Raw genomic sequence first — 25,601 nt, forward strand, 5'->3', positions numbered from 1 at the left:
GGGGGTTTGGCGGGAGAAATGCGTCTTCTCTTTTTCTTCTTCCTTTTTTTTTCTCCATCTTTTTAACGTACATATCATCTGAATGAATGGATGGGCTAATAGGATGGAATGAAATGTGCCCCCTGATTTATAGGCATGTGATTATGATTTATGGTTTCGGGACGCGGTATGAAAGCTCGCAGGTTATTTTTGGACTGGGACAGGAAGCAGAGTCGATGAGATATATAGTGAAGTATGACAAGAGTGCTTCCGAATAGACGAGCTTTGACTTTGAAACGTTGATGAGTTGTGAAGATGAATTGTGTCTAATTCCAAAGGGAAGTCAACTAGCAGTTGACAAGTTCAGTGGAATGTGTTGGGCCATAAAACCTGGCCCTTTTTCATCAACTTGTAGAATGGATCGCTGCTTTGGTCTTATTTTGCCAATAGAGAATCATTCGTCTGTCTCATTACACTAGGTTAGTTGAATGTCATGGCATCTCATTATCCAAGTTCTTCCTCATTCAGTGCTAAAGGGGAAGCAAAATACAAAGTCTTGCGTAAAACACATGCTATATCATCAAAACTCCCAAAAGCATGTAACCGGGTCAATTTCGTCCATCTCCCTTGTGCATAAGCCCCCTGTCTTCCGGCACATCATCCTCTTCGTCACTCTCCGGGATATCATCCAAAGCAAAGTACGCCGCCGAAGATTCTGGTGTCTCCTTGTGGCCCGAATCTCTAGCCTGAGAGCGCCGTCTCGCCAGAAATGACCATCCGCCCACGCCCAGCAGCTCAAGCAGAATCAAGACTCCAATCATGACGGTGCCGACTTTGCTAAAGCCGTACAGCACGAGGCCGCTTATTACGTTTGCCCAACCAGCCAGGAGAATCACAAAGCCGAGATAGACGTGCATGTAGGAGATCCACGTGCGGCGGAAGATGCGTATAAAGTCCATGTGGTGCCGCCAGCCGAGAAGGGCTTGGACGAAGAGCAGCGAGAAGATGACCACGCCGGCGATTTGGTGAGGCGAGCCGAAGACTCTGTCGCTCATGATGATGGCGAGGACTGCGCCGCTAAAGGCTGAGACGAGGCCGGCGACTTGGATGACCCAGTGGAAGCGGAACGACTTGTCCGATCCGGAGCGGATGGCCACGGCACCGGCGGGGAACAAGACCAAGAAGGCAGCCATCATGAAGAAGCCGTGGAGATGGGCGAGAGGCCGCGACATGAGCTTCTGCCATAGGCCCGTCTTGGTCTCTTCCATGGGTCGGTCAGACGTGCCAATGTTGGAGTTGTTGCCGGTGACAAAGGCCGGAGGGCCGGTGGCCCTGTGCGAAGTCGCCGCCTCCATGTCGACGTAGAAGTGGCCGTAGCCGTCAATGAGCGTGTGCATCTCCAGCTGCTGGTCCGTCGAAAAGCCCCTCATGCGCTGCTGCTTGTTCCACGCCCAGATCCACGGCTGCGAGGCCGTCTCGGGATTGATTTCCGTGCCCGGCCACTTGGAGCAGGCGTAGCAGACGACAGACGCCGAACCCACGTATATCGGCCTGTCTTCATCTGAATAGGCCATGGACCATTTCGTCTCGGAGATGCGCACGTCCAGGTCCTTGGCGGCTCCGTCCTGGGCGATGAGCTGCGGCAGTGCGTGGCCCTTGTTGACGGTCCGCACGCTGAGCGTTGGCTTGACAGGACCGTCGGACGATGCGGGATCGCCGTAGAGCACAAACATGAGGGATCCGGCCATTTGGGAGCCTGCGCCAATGGCGGTCCATCCTAGTGCGTAGGAGCCGTTGGAAGGAGATCGCCGCATGGCAAATGAGAGGTGGACATCGTGAGCCTCCGTCGAGTGGTTGTGGTAGAGCGAGACGGCCATGCAGAAGTCGACTTCATTGCGGGGGAGGCCGAAGAGGCAGTACTGCGAGGGCGTGGCTGAGACGATGGTTAAGAGGAGGAGGATGCGATGAAGTAGTAGTGAAAACATAATAAACGAGCAACGATTGAATCTGGCCTGAGCAGGTCGCTTGATGAGAGTAGAGCGCAATATCGCCTATAAGAAACAGCTACAAGTAATTGTAATAAACAATGGCAAACAACTGAATGTAAATGCAATCCTCACAGCTCCATCATGATGGAAGAATCACCGTCCGATGGATGTTTCTCCGCAACTGGGTCATGCGAAAAGAAAAGCTGATGAATGCGGAGGATGAATAAAGATGAGGCTTGGACTAAGGTTTTTTGCCATCTACCTGCCTCATTGCTCGGATACGACCTGTGGCTTATTTTTCCGCTGCAAATGAGGGGCTATGGATTCGGGGTATCGTATCCTGTCGTGTCGTAAGCTGAGTGCTGCCCCATTATGCAAGATAACAGTGTAACAATAGAGCGATCAATTGAGGACCTGAATTTGATAAACTGCTCTTTATTGTTTAATTTGCACTGATTGATAAATTGAAGCCGGTGGACGTATCAAGTCTAAAGTATCTCACGTGCTCAGATGCCTCTAAAGCATTACCAAAGCACACACATGCACGATAGACCTACTTGCACGCTACACATGTGCCTCGATTATGCAATGACATGGCGACATTGCGCCAATTAAGAATATCAACTTATAGCTTCAATTCGTCTCTATGAACTCTTATTCAGCAGATACTACTACAACTACTCGCATATTCAGTCAATCAACAAATAAGACCAATCATAAGACCAATCATCTATTTGCAATTTCATATCCATAATCTTCATCCATCAACCAAACCAGCCGTGTCAGTTCACCAGCTATACGCACCACAAGCGATGGCTATCGCAGTACGTCTTGATCACTCTGCATCTTTCTCTTACAGCAGAGACAGTAAAAAGAGCCAGTTTTAACTTACCCACGGCTTTCATTCAGGCTGTCGGCCAGATTTGCTCCACCGGGTCAATCACCGCAAATCTGAACCAGTGTGTGAGATTGGTTGCCAAGGCGGCTCTTGGCGGAGCTCAAGTATGGCTCTCTCCCTCTCCTCAGAAACTCTCTCATACATACCCCGTATTTACTCCTGTCTCCGCAACACCACTCCTACAAAATGATACTACTACTAGTACTCCTACTACAGACATCCCTTTGCTGGCAACAATCTCGTCTTAGATGCTGAGACTCTAGTGAGACTGTCTCCGATCGCGAGATACTCTGCAAGGGGGATATTGTTTGGTAGTCTCACCTTGCCCAGTGTGTACCAAGCATGTCTCTGGGGGGTGAGGAATGTTGTGCTCATGACTGAGACAAGAGAGCTCCGGAGAGATTGCCGCTGGCCTCATCCTGCTCTGCGTCATCTCCATTCCCTCCAATTACTAGCTCATCATCTTCAGATAACCAAGCTGATGTCTACGATTCGCCTCTATTTGGCCTGGGCCAAGCTGACGATCAAATGCCGTTCAGGTTCTCTTTCTCCCAGAAGCATCAGACTACATCGCTGCCAATGCTCAGGCTTCACTAGATCTAGCCGTCCCGCAAGCGTCGTCTCCGTTTGTCCAAGGCCTCCGAGCCGCTGCAAAGGCCCACTCCATTGCCGTCCATGTCGGCATTCACGACACCGTGTTGGGTCAGGAGGCCGACCAGCCAACGCGCAAGATCCTGAACCGGGCGTTGTATATCAACTCGGACGGCATGATACAGCACTCGGCTACGTACGACAAGCTGCACGTATTCGACTATGGGGCCCTCCGGGAGAGCGCCACCGTCCAGCCAGGCACAAAGTTCACTGCTCCGGTTGACTCTCCCGTCGGCAGGATAGGCAGCCTAATCTGCTTTGACTTGCGTTTCCCCGAAACAGCCCTCGCCCTCGCCCAGCCCGGTCGCAGCAGTCCCTGGGCGGCCCGTCCGGCGCAAATCATCACGTATCCCAGTGCGTTTACGCTGCGTACGGGAGAAGCTCACTGGGAGACGCTACTCCGGGCTCGCGCCATCGAGACGCAGAGCTACGTGGTCGCAGCAGCCCAGGTCGGCCGCCACAACGAGAAGCGAGCCAGCTACGGCCGCAGCATGGTTGTTGACCCATGGGGCAAAGTGCTGCTCTGCCTCAAGGGCGTGGCGGATGCGGAAGGCAACGCGGCAGACGGGGCCGTGGAGGAGGTTGGCTTCGTGGACATTGACCTGGACGAGCTAGAGAGAGTGCGCAGGGAGATGCCGCTGCAGCGACGAACGTGAGTCGGCTCCCCTTACCGAAGTGCATACTTACAGCAGTCCAGTTGGGCTGACAACCAGTGCGTGTTAGCGATGTTTATCCCGAGCTTACCGTCGTCTAACAACGAGCTGTTGGATGGATCATGGAGGCAAGGCATCAGCGAATCCCGCAGGCTAGCTATTCCAGGACGAGGTTGTAGTTGGCCTTGGCAACGTTGTCGAAGCGCAAGCAGTAAGTGAGATGATGATCCATCGTCTGTGCGACGCGGCACACGGCGGGATCCTGAGTCACAGCATCTCGGCCTGATGTACGGAGTAATACCGACAAGATGTTGCTCGTACATACAGGCAGAAAGAGGCTCAGCCAGGGGCGTGTAAGTAGCCAACAGCACCAGACACACTACATGTGCCTACACGAGATGCTGTTGACGCCGATGCTAGTGCTGCAGGCACTGGAGCCGCTGCGCCTAACATGAGTACTAGCCGTAGCAACAAGTAACACTATAATAGCAGCTCGTTAAACGGAAAGGGAATCAGAAGCCGTTGGTGAACTTTGCAGCCGGCGCACAAGCGAGGGGATCTGATACGTCCGATCTGGAGCCTCTCCCCAAATGTGCGACAATCGCTGGGGACCAAGTGACATGTTAAAAAAAGAAAAAAAAGAAAAAACAGCGGCTACGCAGCGAGTCGACTCCCGAGTCCCGTCTACGCAAATGTGAAACCGAAACTTGTTGGGGTGGATGGAGACATACAAAACAGTAACAAAAATATGGGTAAAAGGAAGAGAGGCGTTTTGACCAAAATGAAAATCTGAGCTGTCATGTCTCTGGTGTGTTCCTTGTTAACCGCTTCCCTGCCCTCGGTGAATTGGAGGCAAACTCAAAGCGGCCTTGCAAAAGCACTAAATTATTGACTTTTTCTTTTTCCTTCCTTTCTCTGTGTTATTTCGTTTACATTATAAATGGATATTACATTTCTAGTTGAACCGCATTCTCGGCCTGAGTTCTGCGCTCAACGGTGAATTATGCAGCATTGCGATACGTACTTGTAGGACTCCATGTGAACTGAACTGAACCTTGAACGTTCAGCGCCTGCAGTGGTACTTGTGTAGGCATCGGCAAAATCCAAAACTTTCTCAAAACAGCTGCATTGCTCGCTTCCAGCCACCTTTGTTTCCATTGTTAATAAGCACACAGCGCAGAGAGCATAATAGATGGTTGCATGTTTCATGCCTTTCTAATACATGGTGCATATCCATAAAAAGAGTATACTTGTAATTATTGTGTGTCATCGTGCATTTACAGTCGATAGCCGATACAGTCTCATACATGCATGCAGGATTCAATCTAGGTACACTTACAACATCGAGACGTCCCGAGACAAAAACGGCAACATCTTGCGTAGATGCAATTTTGCAATGCGTTGCATTGCATCTCGTTTCTTTTCCCTTATTCACCAGCAAAATGCGCCCCACACAATCACACACACCCCAATCTATCTTGCATCAGAAATCGCCCATCGTGCAGTTGCATCCTGGAACTAGCCAATAGCTCCCCCATTCAGCTTTGCCACTGATGCTTAAGTGGTTGCTGGACCTGCTGCAGGCCATACTTCCCCGGATCTCGGAAGCAAGCTTCCCATTTATTTTTATTTTTTTTTCTAATAATCAAAATCTAACAAGATTCTTGGAAGAAGAAGCAAACAAAAAATAATAACTGGACATTGATTTAGTGGTAGCGCCCAACTAACATCAGCTGAGCTGCCCGGGTTTCAAAAAAGGAGAGCGGGAAGCCATCAATCACCAACCAAACAGTAGCTCCGACCGGGTCCAACCAACTAAAGCCCTTTTTCCTCTTCCTCTTCATCCCTACAGTGACACCTTTCTCCCTTGAAAATGTTCTATCGAAAATAAAAAAGAAACCCTCCCCAGCCGCGCGGTCTCGGTGGCGCATCACATATTGCGTGTAGCAAGCAGCTATTAGCCGCCCAATCTGAGGTGGGCTGCCTCTCGCCTGTAGCCTTTTCCCTTGCCGTAGTGAATCTCGCGTCTTGAAGTCATCCCGTCTGTATGACGCAGTTTAATTGAAAAGTAGGGAGACGATTCAAAAAAAAATGATATATGACGAGCACAAAAAAGTAAAGCAAAAAGAAAAAGTTGATTAACTCTACTGAAAATAAACGTAGCAAGGCACTTTAAATGCAATGCAAAAGGCAAATCCAATCAAAATTATACGCAAACGAGAGGCAATTATAAAAGTAAAAGCAGTAAATATTGCTGTGTAGCAAAGTCTATTCTATAATATATCTATCTAGAGTTGTCAAGTAAGGGGGTATCCTCCGTAAGCCATCTTTCAGCTCAGACCATGTAAAATTTGCCAACACGGCCCAAAGACTTGTTTCTTTTCTTTTGCCACCCCCGAGATTCATTGTACAATGAAAAATTAAAAGGAAAAAAAGCAAAAGGCAGCAGCATTCAGGAACCAACAAGATAGTATCCTGTTGGTCGTGATGCCCAATCTTTCCCCCGCTTGTGCTTTGCGATGGTAAACGATGTTTCCCTGCGAAGGGAATCGTAAACCGAAAACGAAAAAGAAAATCTTCCCAAAAAAAAAAAAAGAAAAAACAGCCTGGGCTGTAGGGTCCCCAAAAAGTCTATATGCAACAAAAAAATCAATACCCAAATTTCCCATTTTGAAGCCAAAATATTTTCCATCCTTCTTTTTGCTTTTTTCCCCTTTCAGATGCCAGCATGGTGTGTGTGTATGGTATCCCTTGGTGCTGATTATGTAAAAATCGACGTAGCCAGATTTCGGATGGTGAGCAAAGGGGTTCCCGGAATGAAGTGGAGATGCGAGATCGAGATTCAAGACATCAGAAAAGTTTATCGAAAGTTCATTCCAGTATGTTTGTTGTCGCCCTTGCCAAGGGTGCGCTGGGGGCAAGAAAAAGAAAAGGAGAGAAAATGGGGAAGTGAATCCCCGCAAGCAAAAAGTCCGTCTATGTAGAACGCCAATTTTTTGGTGAAAATCCCATGGAAGTAAAAAGCAAGTCCTAGATCACACCAAATGATCCAAGAGTCAAATCGTGCGAAGCGTTCTTTCGTTGTCGACGGCGAATGTTGTCTGAAATAAATTTCCGTATTGCAAGTCCACAGTGTGCGAATTAAGAGTAGTATCAAAGTATTATGGGAGGCTGTCATCGCTTGCGACAGAGCCTCGTGGTCGAAGAGTAAGAGAGTGTGGGTGGAGGCGTAAACAGCGTGTTATCCGAAAACCAGTTTTGTGAAAGATCCGATCAGGTCGCACTCGGTGCTGGCAGACAGCCATTTACTGAGGCTGAGGAGGAGGAGGCTTGGGGAGGCCAGTGGTGTCATAGGCGCCACGGCCGAAGTTGGAGGGCTTGGAGCAGGACTCGGCAGACATTGTGAATGTTGGTGAAGTTGGAGATCTAAGCAGCAGTGCATTAGTATGGAGGGTGAATAGCCAAAGCCACGAGTGGATGAAGACTTACATTAAAGGGTAAGTTAAAGACTGGGGAAAACGTCAAGTGCTGGTGTAGATGGGCGTGAAGAGAGCGTCAAGATTGCCAAAGGGCTATTAGATTAAGGCAGGTTGGTAGTAGGTAGGTCGTTATAAGAGCCAAAGGAGTGGACTGGTTTTGTTGTTTTGGGAACGCCGGCGCAGTAATGAGTGGAACTTCAAGGCAAAAGGATGGAAAGGATGGATGATGGTTCTGATCGAAAAAAAAAGAAGAAACCGAAGCGGGAATCGAGAGGAATTAAAAGCTTCTTGCAAATAGGCGTGGGAATAGGGGCCCTTGAACGAACGGGCAGCTCGTAATTAAACGGGAACCGCCCAAAAGTATGTGTAAGAGTCGTGTCCTAGCAGGAAATCGGATACGCCGCTAATACACGGGTACCTGACACTGGTGTGGATATTGGATATCCTTGGGGTGTGTGCCGTATTCGGTCGATGCAAAGGTGAGCCGCGCTGCAGGGCTCCTCTTTTTTTTTTGTTGATGTTGTTGTGTGGGGCTGTAATGAGCGAGACGAGATGGACTGGGGGAAGGGCAGTTGAGTTTGCTGGTAACGAGATGAAACTGAGATTGATCTTTGCAGAGAGAGAGACAGAGAGCAGTTGTAATGCAGAGAGCGAGGAGTGGTCAAGGCAGAGGCGTGAGTGAGTGAAGAGCATGGGGAAAAGCCAGTCAGGCGAGGGAGAAAGCAGCAGCTTTTTGTATTGAGCTCTTCATTACTGTAGTACTTTTCTTTACATTCAGATGCAAACACTTTGCTTGAACGAAAGGGAAACAACACGCAGCAGGGGAACCAGACACCAGACACCAGACACCAGACATCAGAGCCAAAGTACCCTAACTCGCCATATGACTGCCAGCAAAGACGTCAATTCAATCCGGGGAACAAAAAAAACAACAGCTGGAAGGGGAACAAAAAAAAAAGGAGGGAGGGTCCCGTCCGTGGATTGGGCTGGGGTGGTACTGGCGGTACGTACCTATCCGCGGCAGCAGCTGTCAGAAGGGGGGGGGAGTGTAGTATCTTTCTTTTGCCTCTAGAGCGTTCCTTTTTCTGGGTAGCACGAAAAGAGAGAGAAGAAAAAGATACAATAGCCCATCCATGGTTGTCTCGTTCCTGGAACAAGTGGAGCCTGGGATGATCCTGGCAAATCCATGTTGGCGGTGCGGCGGGTGGAGCCAGCAAGGGAACAAGCTCCGGGGGGTCGTGTTTTAGGGCACTACAGGGCATGTAGTCGGCATTGGACGTGCTGTAGCGAGCGCTGGAGCCTGGTCGCGGCGACGGCCAGACCCAAAACGCTGGGCTGGTGGCGCATTACTTGCTAGTACCTTTTGCCGGGCAGCGAAAAGAGCTTGTCTTGTCGCAGGTTCCTGAGGGAGGCTGTCGCCGGGCTTGAACCTTAATGCCGATGGAGATGAGCCTGGGAACGGCCATTCGTCGACAGTGATGCCACATGCAATACTGGAACTCTGCTAGCAGTAGCTTTGTGGCCGTCAAAGACACGTGCTCTCCATGCATATGCGTGCATGTGCTCAGGCACCTTTTGGACTCTAATGGAGACGGCATGCATGTATGTACTGCCACATACTGTACATGTATGCTATTGATCCAAACTACTGCCTGCTACCTGTAGTCTAGTAGATCCCGAATCCAGTCCAATCCATCGCCACCCGCAAATAACGCCAGGCCCGGGCCAAGCTCTGACGGCGTGCTTTTCTGGCACCGCGTACCTGGTTGCGTGCCCGCCCGGCCTGGGCTGCGGTTTTCGCCGTGCTGGGAGCCTCATCGGTGGAGCCAAGTCCGCACTGGCACTACATCAAAAGAGCCTGCCTCCCCCTGTCTGTACTGTGCTGCAGACAGTAATTGATGGACATTGCCAGAGCGACATGCTCCGTACCTTACAGTGCCTACCTTATGGAACAAACATATATGCAGGGTCCTGCAAGGTTTGGTTTGTTCCAGAGCCCTTCCGTCGTGCCGGGATCAGCTCCCCGGGAGCTCTGCTGCTGCTGCTGCTAGGCCGAGTTGGCTGGTCTGATAGCCCCGGGGAGCTTAGGAGAATGGATACTGGTGCTGCTCTTCCATGACTCTTGACTCCCTTGACTCTTGTCTTCTGTTGCTCCCAGTGGCAGGGTGGGCGACGAGGATTCTTTCAGCTCCAGCGTTCAAAGGAGACTTTTTTTAGGTCCCGGGGAGGCGGCACGATGATATATTGCACAGTGGAATGCGGAATATCCCATACGGAGTGGTAGCAGCTTGTATACAGGATTTGATGAGCGGGTGTGCGAGTACGAGCCTCGTATCGTGCCCAGTTGAAAAGGCCCAGCCGCTACTTTGGATTCCCTTCTTTTCCCGTCATTGCATGCTACAATCTTGCTAGTCCTCTTGCGGGCCTAGATTGATATTGCTGCCCACTCAAATATGACCTGGATGGCTCCGTATCGCATATTAGGCAGTGGTACCGGCTTTGCACCAGCATCTACCCGAAACGGTAGCTTCGTTTCTAGGTTCTTTTTTCCATGTTTTCTTTCCTGCCCGGAATTCTTCTAGAAGGAGATGCCAGGTGAGGTCACACAAGGCAGCGACCTGGGCCGGGCATGGGCCGGGAGCCGAGCATCATCTCCCCATCTGGATTTTTTTTTTTGCTGCGTTGCCAATGCAAACAGGCGAGGCCGTAGGAGAAAAAAAAAGGGGATCAAACGATCAACGCCATATTCGGTCGGTCGGTCGGTCGGTCAACGTGCCACGGTGTGTTTTCTCCGTTTGGCTCTTATTCTTAGCAAGGTCCAGGTCTATTATCCCGTTGCGAAACAGCGCTGCCCTTGCATTGAGGGAGTGCCGCGTAGTCGGCTTCGGCATAGCATCCGGAGTTACTTTTTTTCTCCGTGTATTTTCTTTTCTTTTCTTTTCTTTTTTCTTCTTCTTACAGCACATGTAAGCCTGCAGCTGCGGGAAGGTTGATTGATTGCCTAAAGTAAACTCGCGTACTCGGCCACACATGCCTACGCCACGCCCAGCAAGGGCAATCCATCATCAAACATCTTAGAATAGTAGATGGACGGGAGTGGCAAGTTACAACGCAAGGGACCGCCGTCATCATCCGCTTATACACCTAAGCACTGCAGCTATTATTGCTGTTATTAGCAATATTGCCTGCTTGCTGTGCTCCCGTCTCTCCCGCCGATCCCGAGTCATTGAAATCAAGTTTTCAACGTGGTCTTTGCTTTTTCTTCCTCTTTTTCATTTTCTTACATTGCCGCCATGACTCCATCCGTGTCCCGCGGGAGCGGTTCCGGGCCAACTTCCTAACATGCATGTTTCTCGCTTGCATGCACAAAACGGGAGGCGAGAAGGGAGAAGACAAAACGGTAGCAGCTGAAGTGCTCTAACCAGGCCTGGTCCATGTTAGTGCCAGTAATGCTACAGCCAAATTACAGCAGAAAAAAGAAGAAGAGAATAAATAAGTATATTGCGTGTAATTAAAAACAAAACGACCGAAGTATTATTAAACCATACGAGTAAAAAGAAAAGCCAATTGCTGCTAGTTTCGCATAGCTCGGGCTGGTAGCGCCGTCTTACACGCCCCTGGGTCCTTTTTGTTTGTGGCAGCCACGTCTATGCCATGAAAACTTGAGCGCCACGTTCAAGCCGCAACTGAGCAAGGCACAGTTCAAAGCATGAAGAAGCTTGGTGCTCTTGTTCCAGTTGCTACTACTGGCTGATGGTTCCTGAAATAGCTCGAATTCAATTCGATCAAGTTACGTAGACCACTACAGCATGCTCTATCGTCTACACACACGCCCTCATCATATCTCTTCTGCTGCTGGAGCGGCACGTACTGCTACCCACAGCTTATATGGGGCTAAGGCTTACACTGACGTACATGTACGTTCGTAAACGTGACATTTTGCCCATGCGCGTCTCCCAACAAACGTAGCCCAGCGTCTAATGGCTGTCTATTTTCCAGCTGTATGAGCTGATGATGCCAATACTCCAAGTGTATTATCTTCGTGCACTTTCTTAGCCATCCGTAGAAACGTCAATTAGCGAATTTCTGTGCAACCGACAGCTGCTGATTATCTACATGTACCCATTCTGTGTTCACGCTGCTATTTCTAGGCATGTGGTTGATCTAGATCTCGTAGAAGGGTCGTGGATGGCGGTGCCTCGTGCCACGCTCATTCCTTCCAATTGCGTACGGTACACCGACTTCCACATCAATCAGTACCTGCACCAAGTATTCTCAGCCTTCCATGAATCCTCAGGCACAACCTCGGGCATTAATGCAGCGTGCTGTCCTTGATCCTGGAACCTTGCACCTCACTGCCAACAGCCTGGAAATAAACGAATAACCCACAGCCTCGTGACATATACGGACTTGGCCGCAAGCCGTCTTCAGGGTAGCTGACTCTTTACTGCTGTAGTAGTCTTTGAAGCAAACCAAGCTCTTTCCGAAAACCCCTTTTGCAGCAATAAAGGGATATGCAGCCATCACCACAACCGCTTCCCAACCCCATACCCGGTCGGCCTTCTCCGATTTTCTACATTAATATTTATGGAGATGAGATAGTATGCCACGTCAAAGGAGTACCATTTCAGGGGATTTCTTAAGCATATGCCAATTGGGTAGCACTGAATGCCTCTGCTACAGATGCAAACCATGGTTTGACGTGGCGTCATCATGTCCAAGACCAGGCAATCCAAGCCTCGTGTGCAGGGGGCTTGTGTTGCCCCTAGCCACGACATTATACTGTCAACCAGCATGGCGGGCAGCCTGGAAGGGGGGAGCACAGTATTGCGCTTTCACGGCATGGCAATGCGCATATGTGAGTTGCACATGCCGCAGCAACTTGTTTGCCCTTTAACCCAGACCTACCATTTACGACTCCATGCTGTGCTGCATTAGGGCGGATATGGCCGTCAATCGCCTATCTGCTAAGAGGTGGCAGCCTCGGAGATTCTACTCGGCCCGCTCCCATAATCAACCGTCCCAAAGATCTGGATATTACTAGCTAATGTAACGAAATCGAAACGTGGTCGTCAATCTGCTCAGCAACAGTCGATACTACAGCGACACGAAAGGATGAATGGGGTGGAGTAGTAGCACCAAGTATAGGCTTGGTATCAATATCATGAGCCGCTTCTAATGATGCCTTGTGAAAGGATGGTGATGGGCTAATCTGGACTATCCGCACAGACATCGCAATCTATCATGCTCCCGAAGGAGGCGAGATACCTACTCTGCAGACTGACAATTACAGGGAGGCTTCCCTCCTCTGATATCCGCGTTTGCCAGACGAGTAGTTTGCGAATCCCAACCTATGCGACGGCTTGCGGATACGCACCTTGCAGCTGCAGCTCCGTTGTTACACAAAGCCCAGCATGCCAAAAACTACCGTTGCCTTCGGAGAGAAGCGAGCATAGCTCTGCTCCATACTTGTCGAGAATCCATATCAGATGCAACGTGTCTGAAGCACCAAGGGCTGGGCTGGCCAGATTTGTTTCTGACAAGGCTATCCTATTGTACGACCAAGTATGGAGTGTGAAGACCAGATTCCAGGCACCGTGCAAAAAACGAAACAGCCAAGATTGAGCTCGGCAATACTTCTGCAACGAAACGCTTGGACCTCTTCCCCCCTGATGTTTATGCGGTGCGGTGGCATTCCGTCGAAGCTTTCTAGAATGCGCTTGTCTAAAATTGGCACTTCCCCACAGTCTCCACTCATTCTCGAAACAAAGGAGACGGGACCGTTTTGACAGTGCGGATTTCACTTGACCCGTCTTTTCCGTGAGGCTCTTGGTGAAGCACAAGGGTGCCTGACTAGCTGTCTTCTTCAACAAACCAGGCTTGCCAGGGAGGCATGTTGTTCAAAGTACATCGCCGATCGGTCCGTTCCACTCAAACTTCGGCCAACTGTCGCCTCGCTGCCCGTCCGCAGGAGCACAGAAGGGGCCCCGGCACGGCTCTACTCTTGACACGCAGCGGAGCACACTTCGCAGGCCGGAAACGCATCCGTTATTGCCAGCGGCGTTAGTCTCGCGGCGGAGGGGCAATCTGAGAGTCAAAAGCAGCAATGACAAGGCAGCAGTATGAGTTCGAAGGAGACCGAGCATTTCATCCCCTTGACCGGCCGGCATAGTGGCGCATCGGTACGGTCGCCCGAGCAGTACCGATCATATGCCATTATCTCGGCTCCATGCCGGACCGCAACCGCGGCGCTCGCATGTGCTGGTGCTACATGCTCCAGAATAAAGGTAGATTCGCGTATACGGAGGCGCTACTCTGTATCGCCGTTTGAAATGGAGTTCGCAGCACAGAATACAGAATGCAGAGTGTTACGGTTGAGGCATGGGAAACCCTGACGGGATACTATGGCCTGGACTTTGCATCCACAGCTTTACGTGTGTTGGCCGAACTTGTACAAAGAAATGCTAATTATCAGCAATCAACCATCATTTCGCCTATTGGATGGTTTGGAGTACCAGCAGTCCGAAGAAACACACTACATGCAACTGAGTCTTCAACCTTCCAACAACCTTCCATAGCTCAGACGCACGTTTACTCACGTACCATGTTCGTGCCAACGCACAGGTACATGAAAGCAGGTACATATTCATGCTGAATACCTACCCTTGCACGCCCCCGCCGCTTGTGATCGGTCATGTGGATTTGGAAATACCTACGCCTGGCAGAATCTTGAGCGGAAGGCTGTTGCACCCTGTCCCACTTTGGCAGAACCCTTGTTCACGGCAATACTTGTAAGGCGATACTGACAGCTCCGAGTAGCTCTATTGTCAGCCTGCGATCAGCACCCGCCTGATGGCTAGGTACCAACCTATGAATTACAGCAATACGGGTAGCGTTAGTACTGCTACAGTAGTAATATCCTAATTCTGCTACTAGATGGTAGCGTCGTCTCTAGTACTGGTATAGCTTAGGAGCAGATCCCTGTCCCGGATGCCTTTCCGCTGGCTGATGAGATGAGGAAAGAAAAAAAACAAAGCAAGGTCCTGTGGTTGGTTACCAACTTTTGGGAATAGCGGAAATAGCCCAGCTGTCATCAAATGAAACAACCCGGAAGTCATCAGTAGCATCTGCGGCTTGCTAGCGGGTTGGAGCAAATTTACAGGCAATTTCACCGAGTCGTACTAGGACAGCGCAAAACACGCACTCTTGTTGAACGAGCAAGGTCACGGCCTCATGATGGCGTTTTCTTAACCCAATTCATCTTCACTGCTGCACGACGACGAGTCAGGATCATGAGAGCCAGCATCGGCCTGTTCGCTGTAGAGCACGGAGCGGTATTGCGGAGCACGGCAATGCGCCTGGTACATGCCGAGCGGTATCGCCGCGTTCGCCTCGCCGCATCTTGGAGCTGATAGATGGAGCCGCAGAAAATGCCAGGCTTTGCCTTGGATTGTACCTTGCTCTCTTTTCTTCATCCGCATCTTCTTTGGGCTGTATTTCATGCATGTCCTGGCAACGTTTATGCCTCCTGCTTGCTGGACAATTTTGGTCAAGGGGTCCAACGATGTATGAGTATGGATGTTTCGGAGTGTGGCCGTTGGCAGGGCAGCTACAACGGTACTTCTCAAACGGCGCCGAGTGAGCCACACCACGGCTTTGTCGAGACCCCTGTCATGAGTGTTTCTTCAAAGAATGGAGGTGATTAATGAGCCACCGTTTTTGCTCAATAGGCGTACAGGGCGCTGTTGGCCAGAGGTGACGCAGCTCTACCGGGGCGCAGGCTCCTTCACGCTCGTGTGCAACTTGCACAACTCAAGACGCCATGTGGAAATCGTCCTGACAGACGAGCAATATCTCTTATTGAATCCACAACACATGGCAGGTCAGGCAAGTCCCACGACCACGTTTGCCTGGAGAATGGATCCACCCCGCCCATCACGGTGGATGGTGATGGCGCCGGGGAGCACTTCCGCTGGAAATTCGTCCCGAGCAACGATTGTTTAGCGTTGGTTCAATCAGCTAGAAGGGAAATCAGAAACGAGAGAGGGCGGCCCTTTACAAGCCAACGGATCTGGACTTTGGTCGGAGGCCACCCGGCGCGCGGCTGAGCTCGCTGGCTGGCAGCCGTCGGCCATAACAGCCCCATGCAGACAAGGGGGGTGAATGAAGGCCGACTCGCTTAGATGGGCTAGGCATTATTAATGTGGAATGTTACAGAATGGAACGAATCAATCGTTACCTTCTAGAAGCCCCTTTGATCACCTGTCACGATCTATATCGGCGGCATATTGCTGCTAGTAGCGTTACTCCGTAGATGCTATAATCTTTCCACGGTCAGGTGCTGAGACCTGTATCCCGAGTGTCCGGATTCAATCTCGGTACCTGCCCACGCTTCCTGGGAAGGCCTGGGCAAAGCGAATTTTAAATTGATGGAACGCCAAAGGACGGGATGGGTAGGACTGATTCTAATTTACAGCAGACAAAAGTGCTTTGGACCTTGCATACCGCATTCGGCACCCTCCAACTCCTTCGGGCTTTGCATAGTAAGCAGACCACTCGACAGAGAGCTTGCGAAGCAGATTCGCATATGCAAGGTCGACCTGTGAGAAGAGAAAAGCCACAGGATTTTTAACACGCCACCTCACATGGAATCTCATGTCATCTGTCGTGCGACTTCGGGACTGACGCCGAGGTTGAGCAGAGGTGTCGCCAACGGTGAGGCATGTACTATTCATCGGTAGGAGTCTTTGTGCGGCTATCGGGAAATATCAACGTGGTTCGATATTACTCTTAAGCGATAGACCTTGGGCGAGACTTTATGCTAAAGGAAAAGAGCTGTCTCCTGATGTTGGGAGTGCCTCGGCGCCGTTGATGCGGTTCAATCAGATGCCATGGGTGTGAGAGAGAATATTGCAGTTGGACCACGACTGGCATGAAAAGTTAGTAGTATTACAAGGCAAGTCAGCAGTGAGTGCTACGTAATATTGTATTTTGTAAGCAACGAGTCGACTGTTTGAGGATGCGGATACGGATACGCCTTTATACGCAAACTGTAGGAGTTGAGGACGCTACAGGGTAGCTTTGTACGGATGAGGCCGACGGAGAGGAATCCAGAGATGTTAGTTGATGAGCTATGAATGCTCGGTTATATCGATTTGGCATTGGATGATTGAAATTGAATAACGGAATGCTATTTGAGGAGGCCAACTACCAGCGTCGTAGCTTTCGATAAGACAGTCTGTAGTTAGGTTGAATACTCTAGCACGCCGACTCGGCTTACTCATCCAGTGTACACTGCTGGATTATCGTGAAATGAAGTACTTTCCCTATCTTTCTTAGTCACTTCTCAGTAGATTAGGATAGCCGAGAAAGTCCAGGAGATGAATAGACTCTCAATGGGTTTGAAGAGACTATAAGCATATGAAGTCTTGTCTCTGCAGCTCTTATAGGCAGTACCTATTCTTCTCCTATTCCCACTGAGTCGTGAATGAGACGGCTGTGCTCTAGAACAAGTTGAAGAGCAGCCACCATGTTCTGAAACAAATTCCCGTATCGAAGATGACTCTACGTCACCCGTATTCAGGAATTTTATAAACTACTACCATTGATGAACAATTCCACATCATTGCAGTCATCGCATTGTCAGGTATCAGTTAGCCGAGTACTTTTATCAAGCTTACTCTCACTGAGAACTAGCAGTACCCCGCTAACAGGCATCTCCCCCACAGCCCCTCCACCCGTGACGCAGCATCATCACCAACCAGCGCCCGAGCTTCCACATACGCCTCCAGAGCTCCAGCCTCCAATCCGACCTCCCCACGATACCTCGAACGCCCTCCTTTTCTCCCGCCACCTTTGTAGTCCAATCGAAGCTACCCAAACCTCGAATCCTTTTCTCTCGGACACACACATATAGAACTTTCATCCCCCGCTAGCCATGTCAATCATCCAGCAACACACCGCCGCCACGCTCGGCGACGCCTGGCGCACCGTCAACATCGACATCCTCAACGAGGACTCGAGCGTCAACTTTGACACGACGACGCTGCACCCGCCGCAGCCCGAGATCAGCGAGGCCGACGTGCGCAACCTGTCGACGCAGGTGCGGCAGCTGCTGCGGGGGGGCGATGCGGAGGGTGCGCTGAGGGGATGCCTGGAGACGCCGGTCTATAACGGGGTGGACGCAGCAAAGGTACGGCCTTTTCTTTGATGATATACATGTATCTCTCTGTGTTTGTGTGTGTATGCTGATGGGCAAGGATTGTGGTAGGAGGCGCATTTGCAGACCCTCATCGAGGTGCTGCAGTCCATCAAGGCGAGCGACATGACGCCGCTGCTCAAGGGCATCTATGCGGCCCCCGGCGGAAGCGAGCTGCTCGACGTGCTCATGAAGTACATGTAAGGCTTGATCGAACGCGTATACAACGACGATGAATCCAGAAAAAAGGAAGCTGACAGCATTACCTTTCCAGCTACAAGGGCATGGCCGTCGGCGCTCCCGCAACCGCCGGCCTCAAGTCCCCCGCGAAGATGACCCCTCAATCCACCGGCTTCAGCCAGGTCGGCTCGCGCCCCGGCGTTGCCAACGAGTCCGCGTCGGCGGCCATGAGTGTCTTGTTGAGCTGGCATGAGAAGTTGGTGGAGGTTGCTGGGCTGGGATGCATTGGCCGGACGATGACCGATTGGCGAAGAGTATAAAGAAGAATTGCGACTTCTGGGAGAAATGTTGAGAAAGGGGGGGAGGGGGAGATTTATTATTGCAAAATTTTGAGTGTATAGAAGTGGTATGGAGGGAGCCCAAGGTGTTTGGCTTTTATTTACTTTACAAATGGGAGCAAACGGATATGAAGATTTCATGGCACAATGGTCATTCGATGACTGGTTGAGATATATATATTTATAAAAATCCATTATTTATTCATTCATGTGGTAATATATGTACCCGTTTTACTACTCCTTCTTTTCCAGAATATCCTTTAGATTCGTCTGGCCACTTCCTCTAGCCAGAGGCTGCGGCTGGTTCTCTCCCTCACGCCAGCCAATCATGTATATAATTCTAAAAGTCGCTGGAATAGATCCGTCTGGATTGCCGTGCAAGGACCGGTAGATGGCATCGTTGGCAAGCAGAACGTCTCTCTGGATGGGCCCCATCTCGCGGTTCAGGATGGCGTTGCTCTCGCCCATTGCCTGGAGGTCCTGCATCAGGGCAAACGTATCGGGGTAATCGACAATGATATCGTCAACGTCCACCGTCAGCATCTTGAAGCCTGCTTTCTGAAGCAGGCCACCTACGTCTCGCACGTCAGCCAGCGGCGAGACGTGCGGAGACATGCCGCCTCTTCGTTCCTGCTCTGCCAGCTGGAGGGATGTCCGTAGTTCGTACAGCGTATCGCCTCCAAGCATTGCGCCAATGAAAGGGCAGTCTGGCTTGAGGATGTTGTTGATCTGAGATAGTACGCCGGGGAGGTCGTTGATCCAGTGCAAACTTAAAGAGCTTAGTACGAGGTCAAAGGACTCGGGCTCAAAGGGGATTGTTTCTTCATCGTCAACTACTTGGCGAGTCAAGGAGATTTTGTTGTTGAACTCATGGTCGGCATCTCTGTAGAGCCTGGCCTCGGAAGAATCAGTCGCAATGAGCTCGCCAATGCGGGTCGAGAGAGGTGGTGACTCGGTGACGTCGGGATCAGGATCGGGGTTCTCGCGCACGAGGGCTTTTGCAACATTGCATGAATTGGCGCCGAGGTCGAGAGCTCGGGGGAAGTGTCGCCTTATATCCTAGAGAAAGTTTTATCAGTACAAAGCTTTTTTTCCAGGGCGAAATAACGGGCCTTTTCAACTTACAAGAAGTCGCTCTGTCAGCCGGATAGCCGCCTCATCCTTCAGATAGTCCGCTATCCGGCTTTCTTCGGTATTAGAAGCTGCGCGCTCTTTCTGAAGCCATTTTGCCCGTCGATTGAAGACTTGGAATCGAGTTGCTCCGGAGGCGACTGCATAAAAGCGACGAGGGGCGGCAGCTTCAGCAACGAGTTGGTTGCTGCTGCGCGGGGCCAGCCTCGTAAGGCTGCTTCTTCCCCAGCTCATGAATGCGGACGGGCGCACACACGTGGACATGACATGCTCATCCGCCGCTTAAAACCAGAGCGGGCGGAATAGATTATGTGCATGCAACTATCAAGAAGACGGAGTTGAGCTTTTGGAAGAAGAAGAAGCTAGCAGTGACGTACTAACAATGTTGCTGCATGTACCCAATTTAGCAGCAGTGCACCCAGCTGTGGTTTTTTTTTTTTTGAAGAGTTGCAGGCGCACGGGCCACGCGACCACAGGGTCCTCGACAGCGCAAACCGCTGCAAGCTATCGGCGTTTATAGTGGCCATCACCCGCTACGGGAGCTCCTGGGGCCCTCTCCTAATCAGGCGCTGCTCCACGCGAACCAAATGGCCCTCTATCAAGGCCTTCGACCTTTCTCCCGAGCCGCCCGTGAGACGCGACACCCAGTGCCTTGCATCTCACAAATCGTGGCCAACACTGGTCTGGACAATCCGCCGTTCCTTTTGGCACCGCCGCTCGACAATCCGCTGCGCCCTCATCAACCTCGCTGCCGGCCTGTTTTTTCAGTGGCCCTTGAGCTGTACCGTAGCAGCCGCCAGCATTTCTGCCAGCTAGAGAGCCAGTCGCAGTGGGCGATTACACATCCATATCCCGCCGAAGCCTCGCGACGCCGTCGATGCTCGCCGCATAAAGCCAACCCGACGACCTGAATCCGCCTGACTATGCGATCCCCCCGATAGGCGATTGGTGTCCGGCATCACTTGCTGCAAATATTCAAGTCTCGCGACAACTGCTTCGCAATTTTATCAACGGAGGAAGTTGAAATACAATACGAAAAATCCGGCAAAAAAGGGGGGAGCGCGCGCCCAGCTTTAGTTAGAGAGACTCGAGGAATCAAACCGCCAACATGTCGTCATCTGCGTCCGGCTGGATTGGCCGCTCCAGCAGCAGCAATGCTAATATGCGAGGCCTGGTGCAATTCATTGCCGATTTGCGAAACGCTCGTGCCCGCGAGTTGGAGGAGAAGCGAATCAACAAGGAGCTAGCCAACATCCGACAAAAGTTCAAGGATGGCAACCTCAGCGGCTACCACAAGAAGAAATACGTCTGCAAGCTGCTTTACATCTATATCCTGGGCTGGAACGTCGACTTTGGGCACCTCGAGGCCGTGAACCTGATCTCTGCGAATAAATACTCGGAGAAGCAGATTGGCTATCTGGCCATGACGCTGTTCCTTCATGAGAAGCACGAGCTGCTCCATCTCGTGGTCAACAGCATTCGAAAGGACCTTCTGGACCACAACGAGCTCTTCAACTGTCTCGCTTTGCATGCCATCGCCAATGTTGGAGGCCGCGAAATGGGAGAGGCACTCAGCGGGGAGGTGCACCGATTGCTTATTTCTCCGTAAGTCCCGATGTGTGCTGTACCGATGGTGAGATGGGAAGCTGACCGATGCCATGCAGGACTTCCAAATCGTTTGTCAAGAAAAAGGCCGCCCTGACTCTACTGCGACTGTACCGAAAGCACCCGGGCATTGTGCAGCCCCAGTGGGCCGAACGACTAATCCACCTGATGGACGACGATGATCTGGGCGTTGCGCTGTCCATTACTTCTCTCGTCATGACCCTGGCTCAAGACGACTTGGAACAATACAAGGGCGCCTATTCCAAGGCTGCCGCTAGGCTTAAGCGTATCATCATTGACGGAGAGTACACCACCGACTATCTGTATTACAAAGTCCCTTGCCCCTGGCTCCAGGTCAAGCTTCTGCGGCTGCTGCAATACTTTCCTCCTTCGGGTATGTTGGATTTGTCTCCCGGTTTAATGATGTGGATATGCGTGTTGACTAACATACGACTGTATAGAGGACACCCATGTGCGTGAGCTTATCCGAGAGTCCCTGCAAAAGATTCTCAACCTGGCCATCGAGTCAAGCAAGAACGTGCAGCAGAACAATGCCCAAAACGCCGTGCTCTTTGAGGCCATCAACCTGATTATCCATTTGGACACTGAGCAGGACCTGATGAAACAGATTTCTTCTCGTCTTGGACGATTCATCCAGAGCAGAGAGACCAATGTTCGATACCTGGGACTCGAAGCCATGACTCACCTTGCCGCGAGATCTGAGAATCTCATACCAATCAAGCAGCATCAGGACATCATCCTGAGCTCGCTCAAGGACCGTGATATCAGTGTCCGCAGAAAGGGCCTCGACCTTCTCTACAGCATGTGCGACTCCACAAATGCTCAGGTTGTGGTAGGCGAGCTGCTGCAATTCCTTCAGAACGCAGACTTTGCCATCCGTGAGGAGATGGTACTTAAGATTGCCATTCTTACGGAAAAATACGCCACCGACGTCCAGTGGTATGTCGATATATCCTTGCGACTGATTGCCATGGCTGGTGATCACGTCAGCGATGAAGTGTGGCAGCGAGTTATCCAGATTGTGACCAACAACGAGGAGCTTCAGGTGTATGCTGCTCAGACTGCGCTTCAACATGTCAGGTCTGACCACTGCCACGAGACGTTGGTCAAGATTGGGGCGTACATTCTTGGAGAGTTTGGTCATCTTGTTGCGGATCAACAGCGATGCAGTCCCATTGAGCAGTTCCTAGCTTTGCAGAGGAAACTGTCGGCATGTTCGTCAAGCACACGCGCCATGATTCTTTCATGCTTCATCAAATTTGTCAACTTGTTCCCTGAAATCAAGCCTCAGCTCGTTCACGTTTTCGAAATCTACAGCCATACGCTGGATTCCGAGTTGCAGCAGAGAGCTTGTGAGTATCTGAAGCTGGCCACGCTGCCATCAGATGACCTTCTTCGGACACTGTGCGACGAGATGCCCCCATTTCCCGAAAGAGAATCAGCATTGCTATCTCGTCTGCATCAGAAGCACGCCAACACCAGCGACCGGAGGACATGGGTTGTCGGCGGCAAGTCTGCCAATACCGAGGCGGAGCTCAACATGGCCAAGCCTGGTGGTCTCAAGAGAACGTTTAGTTCCGCTGTCCCGCCCAACGGGAACAAGGCCAATGGTGTAAACGGAAGCCATGCCAATGGCGTCTCTGACCTAGCCGGACTGGACATGAACTCGCCAACAGGCGAACAAAAGCCTTTTAAAGCACCAAACCTGGCTAGCGCTGCTCATCTTTCTCCTGGGTGGGAGAAGGGCTTCAACAGGCTCTTGCTAAAGGCTGAGGGAGTCTTGTACGAGGATGGCCAGGTTCAGATTGGCGTCCGGTCAGAGTACCGCGGACAGATGGCTTGCCTCATTGCGTACTTTAGAAACAAGAACCCGGGGACTATCACGTCCTTCACCACGACGCTGGATTTGGACGAGAGTGAAAAGAGCAATCTCTCCTGGGACGTGAAGGGCCTCCCCGAGAGCACGCTTGGTCAAGGGTCCCAAACTCAACAGGTCATCATGTTTGAAGCAAAGAGAATCTTTGAAAAGAGCCCGACCATTCGAGTCAGTTATCTGGCCGGTGCGTTGCAGGCACTTACGCTAAAGCTCCCGGTTACTATCCACAAGTTTATGGACCCCGCAGACCTTACTGCCGAAGATTTCTTCAAGCGCTGGAAGCAAATCGGTGGCGGTGGTCGAGAAGCGCAGGAAATCTTTGGCCTCTCTGGCAGCAGGAACGGCGCCAGGGAGATGACGGAGAGATTTGTGGCGGCGACGGTCGAGGGCTTCAGATGGCGTGTCCTTGATATGGTCGATCCCAACCCCAAGAATGTTGTCGGTGCCAGCGTGCTTCACACCTCGGAGGGAGGCAAGTTTGGCTGTCTTATGCGCCTGGAGCCCAATTACTCCACACAAGTAAGTTATTTTGACATGTTTTCTACGTTCCCTTGTTGTGTTTCATTTCGATATGATGCTTTGCAAAAAATTAGTATTTGCTACTTCAGAACCTTCGGGTCATGAGACAAACTTTATTCACCTTTGCCCTGATCATCGAATTTCTTTCTTCTTGCTGTTTATGAACTTTGAATGGTTGGCGAGAAGGAATACGTTACTAACATGATGATACTAAAGATGATCCGATTGACGGTCCGAGCTACCGATGAATCAGTCCCTCGGATCCTCACCAAGCTCATGCAAGAAAGGCTTTGCGTCGGAGTGTCAACACAGCCCGAGAGACACGACGCCCCGACACGACAAGACATTTCGGATGCTTTTGGAAGTGTAATGGTTAACTAATTGCCATTACTACTGCTGCTATTCTCCTTTTTTGAACTAGACATATTTTCTTTTTAATAGTGAAATATGTTTGGCAACTAACAACCACATGACTGACTGGGAAATGTCTTGACACGCATGGAAGCATATTGGGCGTTCTTGGGAGAGAGAAAGCATGATGGACGAGAAAGAAAAGATATCAAAAAGTGCGTGGACGATATATTTTCTTTCATTTTCAAAGCCGGCGATGGGCGAGATTGAAGGCAATACTCTTTCTTGGTTTTCTCTGTATGTAATTTAGTATATTTCTTGCTTTTCCTCCTATGAAAGCGGCTGTCCTTTTTTCTCTTCTTCTCCTTTTATCAATACGAAAGATGCAACATATGATGATGGCCATGAGAGGGGGCGAGGCGAGTAGGAGGATCCTGTTGTCGATACCACATTTTGATGTTACTTCTTTAACTTCTTTATCTAGTCATTGTTGTTCTCATGGTTCCTTCGATAGACTGTTTGAACGTGACTAGCAAGCTACAATATACCGTGAATAAACTGTCCAATGTTGATCGTAAGACTGGTATAAACTATACGTGTATTCAAATTTATATTTTTTTTTCTGCTTTTTGTACTGTTTTATATACCTACTCCTTTATCTTGGCATCCGACTTGGCCGGTCTCTGTCCAAAGATTGTGCTGCCAACCCTCACTTCACTGCTTCCCTGCGCAATAGCGCCTTCGAAATCCTCGCTCATCCCCATGCTCAGCTCCAGACTCTCAGGACTCAGTCCAAGCTCCTTGGCCACCAAATCCCTCTGCTCTCTCAGCGCCTCAAAGTCTTCATTCTCGTTTTCCGCAGTGGTGGCCTTGCTACGAGCAATGGCACCAATGGTCATGAGGCCAAGGAGATTCAGGCCAGGCAAGTTCTGCGCAATCTCACGACACAGAGAGACGGTATCCGCGCCGGGGCTGCAGCCGGACTTGGCCTCTTCGCCAGAGGTATTGACTTGGACGTGGATGTTGAGCTTTGGCAGGTCCGGGATGGACGTCCGCGCCGAGTTGAGCAGCTGGGCCTTTTTCAGGGAGTCGACGCTGGAGACGCAGAAGAGGTTTGGGATCTTAGCGAGGTTCTTGCAGTGGCCGGACTGGAGGCCACCGATGAAGTGCCAGTGGATGGTTCGGGGCAGCAGGTCGGCCTTTTGAGAGAGTTCCTGGGCGTAGTTTTCGCCAAAGTGGGCGTGGGCGGCGGGTGCTTGGTGGAGGGCGAGGATGTCGTTTGCTGGCTTTAGCTTGGACACGGCGACGAGGCGGACCTGGAGGGATGAATTGGTCAGTTTATAAAGTCCTGGATTTCTCTATATATTCTCTATGTGTACTGTGTACGGCTGAGCTATGTGAATGTATATAAATATGATGGTGGTTATGAGAAATCAAAATCATCACATTCTAGTGCTTACATTTCGGCCTTGAGCGGCTGCTGCGATGCGGTCCTTGACGGAGCTGAGTTGGGAGATGAGAGCTTGAGCTCTGGCGGGGTCGATGCGCATTTCTTCGGTGGCGTTGTCACTCATTTCTTGGCAATGTAATATTTTGGGGTTTTTTTTAAAAAAAAATTTGAGGTTTGCTTTTTGCGGTGACAAGTCGGAATGAATAAGTGAGTGAATGAGTGAGAGAGAGAGCTGAGAAGTGTGACTGAGATCGGCTTATCATCGGCTACCTAAGGAGGTAGAA

General features: G+C 50.7%; 7 protein-coding genes across 7 annotated transcripts; 3 read left to right on the forward strand and 4 right to left on the reverse strand.

Annotated features, from left to right (window-relative positions):
- Window positions 1-587: 587 nt before the first annotated feature.
- Window positions 588-1,964, reverse strand: TGAM01_v210183 (hypothetical protein; the record flags this gene model as incomplete). The annotated part of the gene is made up of 1 exon (XM_018808095.1): window positions 588-1,964. One exon carries the CDS (start codon window positions 1,962-1,964, stop codon window positions 588-590), a length of 1,377 nt encoding a protein of 458 aa, XP_018658630.1.
- An 815-nt stretch (window positions 1,965-2,779) lies between these two features.
- On the forward strand, window positions 2,780-4,270 carry TGAM01_v210184 (hypothetical protein; the record flags this gene model as incomplete). Its single annotated transcript, XM_024550741.1, has 3 exons — window positions 2,780-2,791; window positions 3,405-4,168; window positions 4,240-4,270. The coding sequence occupies 3 exons, from the start codon at window positions 2,780-2,782 to the stop codon at window positions 4,268-4,270; spliced, it is 807 nt and encodes a 268-aa protein (XP_024404505.1).
- Window positions 4,271-7,474: 3,204 nt separating this feature from the next.
- On the reverse strand, window positions 7,475-8,783 carry TGAM01_v210185 (hypothetical protein; the record flags this gene model as incomplete). The annotated part of the gene is made up of 2 exons (XM_024550742.1): window positions 7,475-7,595; window positions 8,770-8,783. The coding sequence occupies 2 exons, from the start codon at window positions 8,781-8,783 to the stop codon at window positions 7,475-7,477; spliced, it is 135 nt and encodes a 44-aa protein (XP_024404506.1).
- An 8,802-nt stretch (window positions 8,784-17,585) lies between these two features.
- On the forward strand, window positions 17,586-18,346 carry TGAM01_v210186 (hypothetical protein; the record flags this gene model as incomplete). The annotated part of the gene is made up of 3 exons (XM_018808097.1): window positions 17,586-17,840; window positions 17,919-18,046; window positions 18,121-18,346. 3 exons carry the CDS (start codon window positions 17,586-17,588, stop codon window positions 18,344-18,346), a joined length of 609 nt encoding a protein of 202 aa, XP_018658632.1.
- A 252-nt stretch (window positions 18,347-18,598) lies between these two features.
- On the reverse strand, window positions 18,599-19,759 carry TGAM01_v210187 (hypothetical protein; the record flags this gene model as incomplete). The annotated part of the gene is made up of 2 exons (XM_018808098.2): window positions 18,599-19,423; window positions 19,490-19,759. 2 exons carry the CDS (start codon window positions 19,757-19,759, stop codon window positions 18,599-18,601), a joined length of 1,095 nt encoding a protein of 364 aa, XP_018658633.2.
- Window positions 19,760-20,603: 844 nt separating this feature from the next.
- TGAM01_v210188 (hypothetical protein) lies at window positions 20,604-23,897 on the forward strand (the record flags this gene model as incomplete). The annotated part of the gene is made up of 4 exons (XM_018808099.1): window positions 20,604-21,100; window positions 21,160-21,494; window positions 21,562-23,516; window positions 23,733-23,897. 4 exons carry the CDS (start codon window positions 20,604-20,606, stop codon window positions 23,895-23,897), a joined length of 2,952 nt encoding a protein of 983 aa, XP_018658634.1.
- A 617-nt stretch (window positions 23,898-24,514) lies between these two features.
- On the reverse strand, window positions 24,515-25,441 carry TGAM01_v210189 (YggS family pyridoxal phosphate enzyme; the record flags this gene model as incomplete). The annotated part of the gene is made up of 2 exons (XM_018808100.1): window positions 24,515-25,183; window positions 25,328-25,441. The coding sequence occupies 2 exons, from the start codon at window positions 25,439-25,441 to the stop codon at window positions 24,515-24,517; spliced, it is 783 nt and encodes a 260-aa protein (XP_018658635.1).
- Between the last annotated feature and the right edge of the window lie 160 nt (window positions 25,442-25,601).

This window comes from Trichoderma gamsii, assembly GCF_001481775.2.
Source record: "Trichoderma gamsii strain T6085 chromosome Unknown Scaffold_58.2, whole genome shotgun sequence".
Classification (NCBI taxonomy): Eukaryota; Fungi; Ascomycota; class Sordariomycetes; order Hypocreales; family Hypocreaceae; genus Trichoderma; species Trichoderma gamsii.